Source organism: Hippocampus guttulatus, chromosome 22, assembly GCF_054856545.1.
Source record: "Hippocampus guttulatus isolate MCC_2025c chromosome 22, RoL_Hgut_1.0, whole genome shotgun sequence".
Lineage (NCBI taxonomy): Eukaryota > Metazoa > Chordata > Actinopteri > Syngnathiformes > Syngnathidae > Hippocampus > Hippocampus guttulatus.
The window spans coordinates 88,983-106,474 of record NC_141282.1 but is presented as its reverse complement, the minus strand read 5'-3'; the positions used below and the strand labels follow the sequence as shown (position 1 = coordinate 106,474).

At 46.5% G+C, this 17,492-nt stretch overlaps 1 protein-coding gene and 1 gene segment (V, D, J or C); both read left to right on the top strand.

Moving 5' to 3' along the window:
- Positions 1-457: 457 nt before the first annotated feature.
- LOC147185874 (T cell receptor alpha variable 14/delta variable 4-like) lies at positions 458-2,669 on the top strand. The segment is given in 2 exon segments: positions 458-540; positions 613-2,669. Coding segments are annotated over 2 exon segments (474 nt in total).
- A 9,402-nt stretch (positions 2,670-12,071) lies between these two features.
- LOC147185873 (uncharacterized) lies at positions 12,072-15,560 on the top strand. Its single transcript, XM_086102962.1, has 4 exons — positions 12,072-12,413; positions 14,920-15,126; positions 15,206-15,247; positions 15,313-15,560. Exons 1-4 carry the CDS (start codon positions 12,137-12,139, stop codon positions 15,426-15,428), a joined length of 642 nt encoding a protein of 213 aa, XP_085959088.1. The 5' UTR covers positions 12,072-12,136; the 3' UTR covers positions 15,429-15,560.
- The last annotated feature ends 1,932 nt before the right edge of the window (positions 15,561-17,492 follow it).

The window sequence follows — 17,492 nt, the reverse complement described above, 5'->3', positions numbered from 1 at the left end:
TATTCATGTAAGATTAAGTTATATTATTAATTCTCATTTTATGTTTGAGCATCATATTATTTCATGTTAAGATTACCTAAATTGCATTCTTTGGTTTAATTGCTTCGAGATGATTTTATGTTGATAGATTCTGATTGGCTGTTGAAGTCAGGGAAAGCAGGAAGTGATTTAACTTGTGAAGAGTGTGTTCTCAAACGTGCTGCGGTGCAGACGTCTTTTTTTTTCAAAAAACTGCATTCAAAGGATTCCATCTCTCTTTTTGCCGTTCGTAAAGTAGAGCCATCCATTAAAAAAAAACAACGAATCCCTCAACTTACATTAGCTGTAAATGAGTCTGATTAAAACCAAGACAAGACAAATATGACGATCACGCGAACCACAGTGCGCTGCTCCACCATACATGACTTCCGTTGTGCATGTGTGATGTCACTGCTTCAGAAAGCCCCCGCCCCCTCAGCAACAAGTCAGAGTTCACGCACGTTGCGAGTGCAGACATGAGTCGAGCGCTTGTATGTGTGCTGATGGCTGCTTGGTCCCTGGGTGAGGTCGAGATGTGAAGTCACTGCTGCTTTCCACTGACGTCTGATCGTTTTTGTTAACTTTTTGTGACAGGAATCAGCGGCCAGACGGTGTACCAGCTCAAACGGGGCGTCCGCACTGTGGAGGGTGCAGCAGTGACGCTTGACTGCAGCTACGACAGTTCGGCGTACTCCATCTTCTGGTACAAACAAGAAGCCAACGCAGCACCCGAGTTCATCTTGAGCCGATTTAAGATCGATCAAGGCAAGACGGCAGAGAAGTACGCTGACAAATATCGCTGCAGCATGGACGCCAGCGCTCGGCAAGCTCCTCTGCGTATCGCGCGCGTGAAGCCCAGCGACTCGGGAGTCTTCTACTGCGCCTTGCAGCCCACGCTGACACATCCACTGGCGTGCCTGCACAAAAACTTTTGCAACTGCCTCATCTCGGAACATACATTGGGGGTGTGGCCTCACAGGAAGAAATGGGTCAAATTGTCGCAGAGCTGCAACTTATCGTGACAACAGCCTGTTTTCGTGCTCTAGGAGGATATTGCCTTGTCCCGTTGTGGCCCAGCGGGCCTAAAAACGTACTTTGTAACTCACTCAGGATGATTTTTCGATTCTACTTGCCGCTCACTCTGTCATGAGTCTCAGATGTGCTCCTTTGACACATCTGATTTCAGACTCCATATGGATTCCTTCTAGTATTTCAATGTCCTCTCCTTCTTTCTGATCTGAAGTTAGGTCTGTTGAAAATGGGACAAATTTGAGTTGGGAATACTTGGATTGGATACAACTTTATTGCCAAATGTGCTGTGCACAGATGGAATTTCTTCCCTCTCATTCCCTCTCATTGAAAATTCGGGTGGAGGTCACATGTTGCATTAAACCAGTTCTATTCTAATAGTGAGGCTCCGTCAAGGGGGGTGCGTTTGACCTCGGGGAACATGCTTTTTTATTTTTTAATTTTGATTTTTTTTTTACTCTCCTAGAATGAAGTGCAGTGGCACCTCCACTACATTAGGGCTAGTGGCGCTCTCATTGGCAGAGTTTGCGCAGGGAGCATTCAAAGGGAGGAAATATGACGAGGCATATGTAGCGCTTGCTTTCACTGTATGACTACGGTGGCAGACGAGGAAAGATCGGTGTGTTTACTGTGTCAAAAAATGTTGGTTGCGGACAGCATGAAGCCTAATAAATTAAGGCGTCACTTCAAGACATTACACCCCAATCACGCTTTGCTTCGGTGCTGCACCGATGTATTTTGTTGCGATATATCTTACACTGGAGCAAATTTTGTGGAGTGTCCACACGGACAAAGCTACTGACGAAAGAGAAGCGTGTTAACCCCAGTGCAGCCCCACTTGCGTTCACACGGCAGTTTCTGCAGCGGTGCAAAACGATAGAAAACAAGAGCTGTCGTGTTGGTTCTTTTTAAAACATACCCAACTCAAGCAACTACTGTACAGGCGCATCCTTCTCCTTCTCGGTCTGCTCGAGAGGCGTTCAATGACAGCCCCCAAAAACGTAAATCAACGATGACTTCAATTACACTCATAAAAGCAAACATAATGCGCCAAACAGAAAATCAAGTGAAGAAATCACAAAATAAATTCTATGGGGGGTTGTGAACACACACAAAGGAACAAACTACACAAACAACTCTGAGACAGTCCAGTCTCCTACAAAAGAAAAGATGACGGAAGTACAACAGAGCACGAAAGCAACGCATTCTAGCCGCATGTAATCAACTCTTTTCATGCGTAGCGAGGCTACTCCCCCCGCAAACAAGCATTTGCTCCGGAGTACATTTTTAAACTACCTCCTTGAGCAAGGTTAAATTTGCTCCGGTTTAAGCTGTTTTCAGGGGCGACACCGGTGTAACTTTGCACGTATGAACGCTCTACTGGGGCAGCCGCGGCGCTGCACCGGAGCAAATGTTGCAGTGTGAACTATTAATGTGGGTGATCAATTTGAATGCATTATAATTTGTTGATTTGATATAATTTTCTTTTTCAGTATCGTATGGTTTGACATGGTCAGTCAAAAAATGTTTACAGTTTAATTAAGGATTTAATTTTATTTTTGAATTTCAGATGCACTTTAAAACTTTTCTGTTACAGTTAATAAAGCTATTCTTTGTTGGAAGTTGGTCCATATTTATTTTTTATTCTCTTATAGGTTAATAAGAATACAGTGTTATGCAAAGGTGTACTTTTTGCAATTTTATAAACAAATGATACAATTTATAGTCGCGGGGGTGGTGGGGCGCGAGATGTTTTCTTCTTCTCATGAATCTAGCGCGGCACTTTAAGAGAGAGAAGCAGAGAGACAAAGAAGAACAATGATGGGTGGATAATAAACAGAGACAGGAAGGAGTTCTTTGAATTGTCATTCAAGAGTTGAGTACAGTGTTGTGATGAGGCGACCTCTGTTTTGTTTTGTTTTTTGCAAACCACTCTCTCTCGTGGCCCAAACTATTCACGGCCTCGACACTAAAAAAAAAAAGGAGGGAGAGGGAGCGAGGGAGAAGCAATGATTGACATTTTTGGCCTTCGGGTTGGGTTGGGCTCGGGCCGCCCGATCTTAGCTCTACTGTGTATTGGCCATTGTTCACTTTTAAAGTATTGTAATGCCCTTCAGTGTCGTAGGATGCACACTGTTGAATAACGACACAAGGCATGATGGCGTTTGACTGATGCTTAGTCGCATGAATGGCAACTGGCAATGACAGTCGCAAGCGGCACCTTACCTCTTGGGTGATACCATCTCAACTAGAACGGGGGGGGGGGGTAGTCTCCAAATATCTCCCCTTTTATAATTCAACACAATTCACAATAAACAATATTAGCTTTTCTAAAAATCGAGTCTTTGGGGTGGTTTCACTGTCCGACCACTGCTGGTCTTGTACTGTCCCTTTGTGTCCATCTGTGTCTTTTCCTCATCTTGCCCGTTTGTCCCGTCCTTGCTCTTGTTCTCTTCCCTCATACAGTCACTGCCCTGACTCCCCTGTGGTTTGGGAGGTGTCGGTTTTGTTCTGTTGGTCTTGGAGCCTCGTTTTGTTCCGTTCGTCTCTCAGCCATATTTTCTTCTGCCGGTCTCAGAGCCACTCTGTTACGTCTGTACAGAGTACCTTCTACATCCACTACATAGGACCGAGGGCCCGCCTGCTGGAGACACACACCTCTGAGGCCGATCTCCAGGCAAAGGCTGCATTCCAATTTTTAGTTCTGGCAGGTCTCGAGCTGATTTGTCATACCACAGCTTGTCTGTTTGATGCTTAGCCTTCAACTTCTCTGTAACACCCGTCACTATGCATGGCTCCAACAGGCTCTCCGAAACAGGAAGTGGCATTTTCAGCCGACGGGCCACCAGTCTTTGAGCCAGACTGTAGTCCATGTTGTCTGCAGGGGTATTCCTCCACTGAAATACAGCCAACCAGGGATCAGAGCCAGCACCAGCAGCATTTTTACACAGATTCTTGGCTATTTTCACAGCCGATTCAGCCTTGCCATTTGATTTGGGGTGTCTCAGTGAAGACATAACATGTTCAAACCTCCACTCTTTTGCAAATCTTCTGAATGTGTCATTCTCAAACTGTGGCCCACAGTCAGTGATCACCCAGTCAGGCTGGCCATAGCGAGGAAATTGTGATTTGCACTTTAGAACTGTGGTTTCCGCTGAGAGGTCAGGAAGCTGCTCAATCTCCCAAAAATCGAAGTCATGATCCACCATTATCAGAAAGTCTCGCCCTGCTTGTCTGTATAAGCCCATGCTTAAAATGTGCCACGGCCGAACGGGAAGTGCATGCGACATCATTGTCTCTTGTTGTTGTTTGTGTGCATACTCATTGCAGACCGAGCACTGGCCAACAAAGTCTTTAATTTCCCCCTGCATATTGGGCCAGTACAGCGTGTCTTTTGCCTGTCTGTTGCATGCCTCTCCTCCTATGTGACTGTTGTGTATGCGGTTTAGCATTTCTGTCCGTAGTGACCTTGGAATTATGACCCTTTGACTTTTGTTAAGTATTCCATTCTGTGCACTGATTTCATCTCTGACCAACCAATGCTCTCTGATGGCTAAAGGTGTCTGCTCTTTGTGTTCAGGCCACCCCTCCATGACCATATCCTTCAACATTTGAAGACAGGTGTCACTTGCTGTATGATCTCTGATTTGTGTTAAACGCTGATTAGTGACATTCAGGTAGTCCGCTTGATGAATGTCTTCAGCTTTGTCTTGCGCCCTCTGTAGCATGCACACAGACTGCCGATTATAGGCCTCATCGCTCGTGTTGACTGGAACTATGGCTCTACTAAGCCATAGTGCCCGGTTTGTATGTTACCTTGAGGATGTACTTTTGCAATGCGAGAAGCATGCTCTTCAGACGCTTCGGAGCACACAGGAGAGGCTTGTTGAAGATGGCGATGAGCGGCTTGTGATCTGTCTCTGCTGGTATTTCTTCTCTGCCGTAGAGGTAATGGTGGAATCGTTGACATGCAAATACGATGCTCAAACGCTCCTTTTCAATTTAAGCATAGTTTTGTTCGGTCTGTGTTAATGCACAAGATGCATAGCTAACTGGCTGGCCATTCTGGAGAAGACAACACCCCAGACCCTTCTGGCTGGCATCACTTTGTACGGTGACAGGCTTTGTCACATCATAGTATTTCAACAGTGGTGCTGACGTCACAAGCTTTTTGATTTCCTGAACAGCTGCATCATGCTTAGGCAGCCAGTGAAACATGACATCTTTGTCTAGAAGCCTTTGTCGGGGTTCACATGTGTCTGACAGGCGTGAAAGAAACTTGGCAAGGTATGAAACAAAATCAATAAATCTTTGCACAGACTTCACATCCGTTGGGTGGGGCATCTCCTGAACTGCCCTGATTTTCTGTGGGTCTGGCTGGAGACCGTCGGATGACAAAACATGCCCATGAAACTTGACCTCCCTGACTTTAAACTGTAGTTTATTTTGGCTGAGTCTCAGTTTGATCTCCTTGCATCTTTCCGTTAGCGTGATTAGTTTTTCGTCGTGGTCCTTGATTGCTTCCGCATCTGTGTGCTCGCACCCGGCAATCAATATGTCGTCAGCTATTGGTTCAACTCCAGTAAGCCCTGACAATAGCTCATCTTGTTTGCGTTGATAGACCTCTGGAGCGACCGACACGCCAAACGGAAGTTTTAGCAACCTGGTATCTTCCCCACGGAGTCCAGAACGTCGTCATGTAGTCGCTCTCTCTCTCCAGTTTACACTGAAGAAAAGCATCCCATGCGTCCACGAGCATAAAGACAGCACGTCGTCTAGTGTGGGCATTTTGTAGTGTGAGCGTTTTAATGCTTTGTTGAGGTACTTGGGGTCTATGCAGACCCTCATTTTCTCTGGCTGCTTAACGATTACCATATTGCTAATCCACTCTGTTGGCTCTGACACAGGGGTAATATGACCATCAAGTTCATGTTTATCCAGTCAGGCTTTTACTGCTGTTCTGAAGGCCACTGGGACTTTTCGTGGTAAAGTTTGTACCGGGGTCACAGAACCGTCAAGCTCAAAGTGTATCTATCCCGGAAGCGCCTGCACTGGGTCCGTGAACACATCTGAAAAAGACTCAACTTGTTGCTGCTTGGTAAGTGGCCCAGTGCTGCTCTGCCCTATCCGATTCAATTGTTCTGGCATGGTGAAATGCATTAGCCCCAACTCCACACTTGTTGAGCCTGACAGTAGGGGGCGCTGTTTGCACCTCACAACCTGTCTTTTGCCGTGTACAACACATTCTGTTCTAAAAACCCAGATTGAGTTAAGCGTTTCTCCTGAATACAAAACTAGCTTGGTCTTGCTTGAGAGTAGCGGATCGTCGGGCGCTAGCTTCCTCTTGTCTCTGATGCTCATCACATTGCACGTGGGCCCCGAATCCAACTGAAATCTCTGGGGTGCTCCGTTTAATGAGAGGGTCGCAAACCATATTTTTCCTTGAGCACGTAGCGCACCAATGCTCTCTGCAGCAGAGATTTCATCCTGTTCTTCATCAAACTGTTCGTCTTCCTTGACATTGATTCTCTGGTTGGATTGAACTTTTCTCATGCACACTTTTGCAAAGTGATTCAAAGTCCCACATTTACGACATGTTTTTTCCAAATGCTGGGCACGCATCCGCTCCCCGTTTGTGTGAGCCACCACAATATTTGCACTCGACATTAATGCCCCCTCTTCTCTGTCCATCTTTGGGTTTATATATGCCTTGTGTGCCCTGTTGCTGTTGCTTGTCTGATACGTGAATACTTTCTGAAATGCCCTCTAGTGTCATGAGTTTCAATTTCATACCTGTCATTCCAGCCTCTCTGCAGATATCAACGGCTGATCTTTGTATCAAGTCTTTCTCCCTAAGTAGGCGTCTTCTCACATTTTCATCAGTGATTCCAAGACCAGCCGGTCGCGTAGCAGCTCTTCTTTTAGCTCTCCGTATTCACATGAAGTGGCCTTCTCGCGCAGTGTTGTAACAATTGAATCAATTGGCTCACCGTCGTCCTGCTTGCAGTTTCCAAACACGTACAGTATCTCTCGAATATTACATTCCGTTTTAGTTTGAAATAATTCTCCAACGCGTCCAATATCTCTTTCACGTCCTCCTGTTGTGCCGCAGACAGGTTCAGGTTATGTTTGTACACATGGCGGCAATCGCCTCCCATAACTCTTCTCAGAGCAGCAGCCTGCACTCTTTTGTCTTTATCTTCCAACCCGAATACCAAAGAATAGTCTTCAAATTGAGCACGAAGGTTATCCCAGTTGTGAGCAACATCTCCAGTCAGCTTCATCTCCTCTGGGGCTGGGATGCTAACGTCAGCCGCCATGTCGTTGCTCTCACGTCGTGATATTGGACTTCCAACTGCGTGTTCCGCACTCAATGAACTTACAGCTGTGACGGCACTTATCGAAAACAGCAGTGGGTAGGATCACTTCTGACACCATGTTTGTTTACTAACGTCTAACGGCACAAGACATGATGCCGTTTGACTGATGCTTTAGTAGCATGAATGGCAACTGGCAATAACAGAAGCAAGCGGTACCTTGCCTCTTGGGTTATACCATCTCAACTAGAATGGGGCGAGATAGTCCCCAAACACACACGGTCGCAGATGCAATCTGTTCTCTTTTTTAAAAAACGAAACAAAACGGGAGACACGACCAGAAAACTTGTCGGGAATCCAAAACAAATTTACCGGCCATTCCTTTTTTGTCTCATGCTGTGTACTATTTTAATTTTAGGAATCAACATCGAAAATCCAATTGTGATGAGACTATTTCCTGACGACAAAGAGAATAAGGCTGGATTTTACTTTTGGTGCTTCTATTTTAGTATGAACGAAATTTAAATACATCAGATTCCGAACAAAAAATAAAAATCTCTTCCTGTAAACAAACTATTCGATTGGCTTATTGTGGTCACGTGATTATAATAATAATATAATAATAATAATGCATTTTATTTAAAAGCGCCTTTCATGCCACCGAAGGACACTGTACAGACAATAAGAAAATACAATGTAAAAATTAGTAAACGAGATATTATATAAAAACAGGACATAAAATCATAAAATCATAAAAACATAGGAAATGGAAGAGCTATGTGTTGTAGGCAATCCTGAACAGGTGTGTTTTTAGACGGGATTTGAAAGTGGAAAGAGGTGTGCAGTTTTGGAGGTTCGGAGATAGGTTGTTCCAGAGCTTTGGAGCAGCGTGACTGAAGGCTCTGGCTCCCAGGTGCTCAGTCGGGCAGGGGGCACTGACAGGCGGAGGGAGGACGAGGATCTGAGGGAGCGAGAGGGGATATGCACCTGGAGAAGGTCAGATAGGTAAGGAGGGGCCAGGTTGTGGATGGCCATATATGTATATAGAAGCAGTTTGCGATGTTGAACAGGGAGCCAGTGGAGCTGTTGGAGAAGGGGGGTGATGTGCTGCTGGGAAGATGTTTTTGTGATGATGCGAGCAGAGGCGTTTTGAACCAGCTGGATTTTATGAAGGGACTTTTGAGGTAGGCCGAAGAGGAGAGCGTTGCAGTAATCAAGGCGGGATGTGACAAGACTGTGGACAAGAATAGCAGTGGTGCGGGGGGTGAGGGAAGGGCGAAGTCTGGTAATATTGCGGAGGTGGAAATAAGCAGTGCGGGTGATGGTGTTGATATGTGAGTGGAAGGTGAGCATGCTATCCAGGATGACACCCAGACTCTTAACCTGGGGGGAGGGGGACACTAGGGAGCTGTCAATGTTGAAGGAAAAACTGTTTACTTTGGATAAAGTGGATTTGGTGCCAAGAAGGAGGACTTCAGTTTTATTAGTATTTAATTTAAGAAAGTTTGTTGTGAACCATGTTTTGAGTTCGGAGAGGCAAGAGGTGAGGGAGGTGGGTGGGAGTATGGAGTTTGGCTTGCAGGAGAGGTAGAGCTGGGTGTCATCAGCAAAGCAGTGAAAGTGGATATTAAATTTGCGGAGGATATGGCCAAGAGGCAGGAGGTAGATGATGAAGAGAAGGGGACCTAGGACAGATCCCTGTGGTACACCTGTGGTGACTGGGGAGGGCTTTGAGGTGAAGGATTTGAGCTGGACAAACTGAGTGCGGCCAGTGAGGTAGGAGTGGAACCAACTGAGGGGAGTGTGGGAGAGACCAATGGAGGAGAGTCTATTGAGGAGGATAGGGTGAGAGATTGTGTCAAAGGCAGCGCTCAAGTCTAAGAGGATGAGGATGGAGACTAAACCGGAATCAGATGCTATGAGGAGATCATTTACAATACGGATTAGGGCAGTCTCTGTGCTGTGGCGGGGGCGGAAACCGGACTGAAAGGGTTCATAGAGAGAGTGATGGGACAGGTGGGAGTGGAGTTGAGCAGCAACAGTTTTTTCAAGGATTTTCGAGATAAATGCAAGGTTGGAGATGGGGCGGAGGTTATCGAAGTTGTTGGGGTCAGAGCCATGTTTTTCAGTGTGGGGGTGATAGCAGCGGTTTTGAGGAGTGATGGGACAATACCAGAAGAGAGTGAGGAGTGGATAATAGCAGATATGAGAGGAAGCACAGAAGGAAGGCAGGATTTAACAAGGGATGAAGGGAGGGGATCAAGCTGGCAAGTGGTGGGCTTGGATTTGATTATGAGGTTGGATAATTCAGCAGTCGTTGGTGGAACAAAACTGGAGAAGAAATGACAAGGAGAAGAAGGTTCAGATGGGGGGGAGCAGGCAGGTTTTGATGGAGTTGGTGATGGATCTTAAGGATTTTGTGATTGAAGTGTTCCATTATGGAGTTGCAGGTTGCTGTGGAGTACAGGTGGAGGGGGAGAGAGTTTGGTGGCCGGAGGATTTTGTTCATGACGGAGAAGAGAGTTCTTGAATTTCCTTCGTTGGAGAGGATGAGGCCGGAGTAGTAGCTGGATTTGGTTTGTGCAATTTGGTCCTTGTATTTAGTGATATGGGTAGTGTACATGTCCTTATGGATGGTGAGACCGGTTTTCCTATAGAGTCGCTCAAGTTGGCGGTTTTTTGATTTCAATGATCTAAGAGCGGGTGTAAACCAGGGGGCAGATGTAGAGAATGAAGCAGTCCTGGTCTTCAGGGGGGCGAGAGAATTTAGAATATTTGTGTGGCAGGCATTGTAGTGAGCGGTGAGGTCATCCGGGTTTGAAAGGGCGTCTGGGGGCGGGGAACGGTCGATAATGGAGCAGAAGGTGTCAATGTTGATATTTTTGGTATTACGAAAAGAAATGAGACGGGAGGTTTTGATTGTAGAGAAACGGAGTATGATGTTAAAAGTGAAGAGGAAATGATCGGTTTCAGGAAAAACATCAGCAGTGGGCTTGGAGGGGGAGAGGCCAGAGCAGCAAACCAAGTCCAATGTGTGGCCTTTGATGTGGGTGGGGAAGTCAGTAAGACAGTGTATCGCAAGGCTCTCCAGGTAGGATGTGAAGTCTCTTGTGAGTGGCAGGTCGGCGTTGTCCATGTGAATATTAAAATCTCCCAGCAAAATTAAATTTGGCGAGAGAGTGGATAAGTGTGTGATTAAACTGGAAAATTCATTGATGAAATCGCTATGTGGCTTCGGGGGGCGATAAACTGTGGCAATGATGGTTGGCGTGGGTCCAGGGAGTTTAAACACCATGCATTCAAAAGAGCTTGATGCAGGAACGGAGACTGGTAAGATTTTCCACTTCTCGCGGTGGATTACCGCGAGGCCTCCTCCACGGCCGTTGCCACGGGGACGGCAGATGTAAACAAAGCCGGGAGGAGTGGAGTCATTCAGAGCAGCGAAGTCGTTTGTTTGTTGCCAGGTTTCTGTTAAAACGAGGAAGTCAAGTTTGCGTTCGGCGAGGACGTCTTGAATGAGGTGTCCCTTGTTCGTAAGTGAGCGGATGTTCAGTAGTCCAAAGTTGACGGCGGAGGTGTCATGTTTGACGGCGGCAGTGCTGTTAGCCGACCTAGCCAGGCGGGCTACTGCATAGTAGTTGGTGTTGCGGCCGCGGTTTCTGGGAGGACGTCGAGAGGTGGACCAGGTCGAGTTGATTGAGCCAGGATTTTTGTAGTCAACATGTCTACGCGACCCGCGGTGAATGTAGCGAAGTCGAGGCAGGCGAGCGATGGTGCAGTTCCGGCGGTGGAGGCTCCGGTGCAATCCTCCGGATCCGGAGAAGATCCGCGACAGAATAGTGGAGTAGTCCTGTCACTGGATGATGGCAGAACGTCAGAAGTATCAGAAATAACCCAAAGGCGGCGAAGTTGTGCCGCCCCATGACGAGGGAGAATGGCCGGTGCGGTGACAGCCGGTAAGTTTAAGCTACCGGCGTTAGCCCGTGGACTAAGTTACGATTTGGGGTTTGATTGATCGGGTGAAGCTATGATTTGTTACATCAATCACAGTCCAAACAGTCCAAAAACAGAAGGGCAAAAGAAAAATCAGAAGAAATATCTGAGCTTTTGAAAAGTTTTGGAAAAGTTTGGAGTGAGAAGCGGCGACATACACGCCAGCGTCCTCTCACCCCGGATGCCATTATGAAACAGCGGCGGACTCAGTCTGTGACAGCGGCCTGAGGGATTCATGTGGAGAGGACGATGCATTTGGATTGTACATGTGCAATCTGTAGATGGAGTTTGATGTCGTTTCGCTACTTTTGTCATTTTATTGCAGTTTGATTTGCCAAGTAGGCTGCCATTACACTGGTGAGCAGCATCAGCTGTCGTTGGCCTCCTAGTTGACATCTGAGCTGCACTGTCAACATAACTTGAGAAGAGAAATGAAGAGAAGAAATTGGATAAAACCAGAAGAAAACTACAGTACATGTCGTATCGGATGAGATAACCTAAAGAGCAGACAGAATATCAGACCCACTACAGAGCAGAGTGAAGTAAAAAAAACGAGACAATACAGAGCATCCTTGAGCACGGTAGCAGCCTGTTGTCACGCTGAGTTGCAGCTCTTGCTACAGTGAGACCAATCTACTCCGGTGAGGCCACGCCCCCAATGTCACTCATGCGATGAGGCGGGTGCAGGTTTTTTTGTGCAGGCACGCCAGTAAATGTGTCAGCGTGGACTACAGGGCGCAGTAGAAGACTCCCAAGTCGCTGGACTTCACACGTTCGATATGCAGAGGAGCTTGCTGAGTGCTGGCATCCATGCTGCAGTGAAACCTTTCACGGTACTTTTCAGCATTGCTCCTGGAACCGGACCAATCTGTAACCAGGATGAAGTCAGGCGATGCGTTGGCTTCTTGTTTGTACCAGAAGATGGAGTACGCCGAACTGTCGTAGCTGCAGCTGAGCATCACTGCTGCACCCTCCATGGCGTGGAAGTCCCGTTCCAGCTGGTGCACCGTTTGGCCACTGATTCCTGTCACAAAAAGGCAACAAAAGCGATCAGACGTCAGTGTAATGCGGCAGTGACTTCACATGTTGACCTCACCCAGGCTCCAAGCAGCCGTCAGCACACATACGAGCGCTCGATTCATGTCTGCACTCGCAGTGTGCGTGAACGCTGACTTGTTGCTGAGGGGGGTCTTTCTGAAGCAGTGACATCACACACGCACAACGGAAGTCATGTATTGGCGGAAGTCTCTGTGAACCCCAAACAAGACAACTTTTGACAACTTTTGACTGATGAGAGCCCTTTGCTTTCGAGATAGTTTGATTGCCTCGCCTGACTACTAAAAACTCAATGTTCAAATCGTACATTATTTTGTTTAAAAGCAAGAATTTCAGTTTCATATTCATTAAATTTCGGCTTGTCGATGGTGGCCTGACAACAGTGGCACACTGGTCCAGGGCCATAAGGCCATTGGGCCACCATTAATGTCGGAACCTGTATCATTTTCCTGTAATTTGTACCATTACTTCGGACCACCTGGTAACATTAAAATAGATGTGAATGACTTTTGATCGGAACTTTGAACAGAGGCAATATGATGTCAGCATAATGAGGCCAGAGGTAGTGGGCGTGGCCAATGTGGTTGCAGCTTTGTGTCGCAATGGATGTTGTTGCAAGATTTTCTTCGGGGGCGGGACAAGCATGACAGTGGAAATCAGGATGAACCTAATCTGTACGGCAGCTTGTATTTTCCACCTCTTGTATTGACATCATTGTCCGTGAACACTTGTTTTTGTTTCTCCACTCTGTTTTTCGGGGAAAGGTTCAGCTGCTTGCTTCTGCCGAGAATCTTCTTTTATTGCCTCAAGTGCTATGGAAAGACGACGAAAGCTTTTTTGGTGCAAATAACACCCTTCAAGACATCACAGACACTTGGAGAAGGATGTCCAGTTGACATGGATGACATGAAAGTCTAGTCCACGCGGAACGTTGCCCTGAGGGATGTTGCTGTAAACAGGCCAACTGCTGATGTGAAACTAGTTTGAGTGTCGCAACTGGTAAATGTTCCCATCCATGTTCCCATCCATACAGCTGGAATGAGCAGATACAGTAATTGGTCCGCTGACAATACATTTTATTTGTGCGTGGAAAAATGAAGGTAAATACCAAATGGGATTTTGCTCATATCATGCTTTTAAAGGCACTCAAAGCACTTGAACAAACCTCACCAGCATCACGACCAAGTTGGGGCTTTGGTATTTTGCTCAAGGACCCCTGGGCATGGTGACTTGGTCGAGGAATGGACCCATGACCTTCAGGCTGAAAAATGACCACGATACCACCTGAGCTGTGCCCCACGCCCCCACCCCTACCCCCATCAAGATTCCAATTGCGTTCTTGTCAAAGTTTCGCTCGAGGTTTTTGTTGAGGGACCAACTGATGTGTGTCAGGATTTGGGAGATTACTTTTTGGAAGCGGCACCAGACTGATTGTGGAGACTCGTAAGTTTTTTTTTATTTTTATGTGTCACAACTCAAATTGTGTCACTGTCAAAAAGATGAAATACATTCTCTGTGTGCGTTTTTTTAATACTGCGAAGCCTGTTGAGGTTTGCAGGGGAATTTGAGCCACACCGAGTGCCCGTCGCCATCCACTGAAACACTGGATGAAGATCATGCAAATGATGTGATCATATAAATTATGTGTGAGGTTCAAAACAGATCTCGTGAGGTTCTTGTTAAGAGAGCAACTAATGTGCAACAGGATCCGGCAGGTTCGTTTTTGGAAATGGAACCAGATTGACAGTGGAAACCTGTAAGTGGGATTTTTTTGGAAGAGAAAGAAACAGAGGCTAGTCTTGTGCTTGTTTTTTTTTTTTTGTGTGTGTGTGTTTGAGCCTCGCATTGTCTAAACGTGAACTCGATGTTTGGATGTGGAACCAGATTGAGTGTTGACCGTGGTGAGTGAAAACATGACAAAGTCTATTTGGCAGCTCAATTAAATGAAGTTTGGTCGTTACATGTTTACATGCTTTGTGCGAAACTTTCACAAACTCTGTCACGAACTTAATATGAAAGCTATTGTTGTGTATTCGACATGTCACGAACCAGCAAGTTTCTTCAAAGCTTCAAGTAATCAACACAACCCAAACTGCATCACGAGAAAGAAAAAAAACCCCGAAATGGTTGTTTTGTTTCCAGATTCATTTCATGCTAAACTAAAAATAGAAACCAAACACTGAAAAAAAAATAGCCGTTCATGATTTTGGTCCCAATGGATGCTCGAACATGGTTGCAAGGTGCTCTCCAATTGCCCACGGCAAAGCACGGCTGAATATATCATCCACGAGGGGCACTTGAGATGTATAAATGCACTTTGCGGGCACCAATCTCATATATGGACCCTAGGGAGTCAATTTCTGCTCCAACCAAGTCCTTCAACCGCCGTGATTTTAAAGGGCGTGAGGGGAGCCACTTGGATTTGATCATTTATATTCCACATTTTGGTCATGAAAACTTTTGCCACAACTTCCCCTTTAATGTGAGCATGTGGTTGGTGTTTTAGGGGAGGACTTTGAGCCATCCTTCTACAAACTTGAGACTAGCAACCTGACGGTGTGTCTCGCCACCGGCTTCAGCCGACGCAATGCCACGGAGAAGGTGGGAAAACATCACATGTTCGAGGAGTCACACCCCGTGCGAATATCGGACGACTCGTTATACAACCAGGTGGTACTGCTAACAGCCGCACATAACGACACGTGCGAGGAAGGTGAGAAGGGTCAAGCCAGACCTCTAGTACTCTAAATGGAGTCACCGCCTCATGTCTGCTTCCTGTTTAATCGCCACAGGTGAAAGTGGACCAGGGCGGTGCCAGGTCGCTTTGGTGCCAGGTTAGTATTGAACATGCGAGAGGCGCAGTCTGTCGGGCTGAGCTAAATGTGCATGTTGCCGGCAGACGAGAAGGTGAACCTTCTGTCCCTCGCCGTCCTCACCCTGCGCCTCATCTTTGCCAAGACGCTCGCCATCAACTGTGTCATGACACTGGGCCTGTGGTTCGGGGCACCGGAGTAGCCAGCACGGCGCCACCATCTTCCTCTTGCTGCTGTGCTTGTGTGAGAACGTGCCACTTTTTACATGTCAGTGAGCAATAAAATGCGTCATTAAATCAACAAAAAATTCAATAAAAGAACATTTTTAAAAGGCTGTCGCTTCCTTATTTTATTGATGATTACAAAGAGGCCAAACGAGATTCTACATACAGAGAAACTAATAAGTTATGAATACAATACAAAGCAGACATCAAATCAGCATGAAAATATATTGTTCAGCTCGTAGAAAGCCATTTGAAAAAAAAAATCAACAAGATAGAAGAATCATTTGCCTCAATTCAACTTTTGCCACGACGTGGATAAATGAGAGTCTACCCACACATAAAAAAAATCCCACATGAGTTAGCAAGCCTATTGGTATTTATTTTGTGATCACGAGTTAAAAATGACTTTTTGTGTGCGTGATATCGTTTGTGTCACTGCTGCTCTTTCGACAGGAAGCGGTCGCCATGGCACCTGCCCCACAGATGACAGCGGTGATGGTTTCTGTCTCAAAAGCTTACTGGGACAGGATGTTTGTTGTGTGTAGGAAATGAAGGTCAGGTAGAACGAGGAGCATCACTTTCTGTAACTTTTAAATAGGTCTGATTTCAGGTTGATAATTGGATGGTCGCCGTTGGGTCTTTATTGCGTTTTAACAGTGAGGTCATCAAAGCTGTGTTCATATTCATGCGCAGAGTGGGGATGCGCAGTAGCAGTCAGCAGCGCTGGCCCTTGTTGGTCTGCTGATCGATATTTAAGCGGACCTTTCGCATGCCTGACCTTTGTCGTGGATGTCAGGAATGTAATGGGACAACTTGTATCCTCTTGCGCCAGTGATGAGGAGAAAGACCTCCTTGTGCTTGCATAACATCACAACAAAACATAAGATCAGTGAGTATGAGATGAAGTTGAAATGAGCCATGAGACAAGAACGTCCCCTGCACAGCAGCAGCAGCGTGGTGTCACAGTGGCTCATCTCCTCCTGTGAGCCCACGCCCCCCACCCCCTCCCATATGACACGAGGCAGCTGCAGGTGTTTTTGTTGCAGGCGCGCCAGAGGATGTGCCGGCATGAGCTTCATGGCGCAGCATTTGCGGTTCACATGAATGCTGACTTGTGGCTGAGTGGGCACGGTCTTCAGTTCCTGTTGCAATGACATCAACATGCACATTCGAAGGAAGACATGTCCTCCCGAGTCACAGCATTGTACTGTGTCGTGTCGCCTGAAATTCATCTTGGCCCCATCTGCTTCTCCTTCTTCTTGCGAATAAATATTGGCTGACAAGCCTTTGAGGAGGCTTCTTCTGGTACACAAGAAGCCCCATGACACTGCGTCACACAACAGTGACCTTCAAAAACCATGATGACCAAAAACTAATTGAAATGTGGACTCCTCAGACGACAGCCCACTGGAGTGGAATTTTTTTTTAAAATTTGATTTACATTTCGCAGCATGACATCCAAACATTAGAATTGGAGTTTGGAAATCTAGTTCAGCCGCTCCTCTATAAGAGGCGAGCGTGATGAGTTGAGGAGCAGGAAATGTTCTTGTAACGAGAATGTGGCGCATGTGTCACTGTGGGTGTCACAGCACAGTAGTAAACTGCCGAGTGCTCAAGCGACACATTCTCCATGTGCAGGTGCACTCGCTCCCTGTCACTTGTCATGCTGACCGACATTCTGGTGCTGCCGTTTAATGGTTTGCCATTTCCTGAGTGGGAAAGCAAGTGTAGCGCTTGTCCAGGAAGTTGTTTGTACCAGAGAAAATAATCACTACTCGTAGCCTTATCGGTGTAAATGTATGATAGTGTCACCCGACTGCCTTTTGATGCCAACGTTTCAGTCGTGACCGCCACCAGCTCGCTGCTGGTGCCTGAAGGATAAGACAAAAGCTGTTTCAGCATTCGGTGACATGTTGAGTGACTCTTCGCCTCGCCAAGCAGCACTCACCCGCCACCGTGATGACGAGCAGCAACCAAGCTGACAGCAACATGCTGAAGAAATTTCTGTCAACTCTGCTTCTCCTTCTGAACTCAAGCTCTGA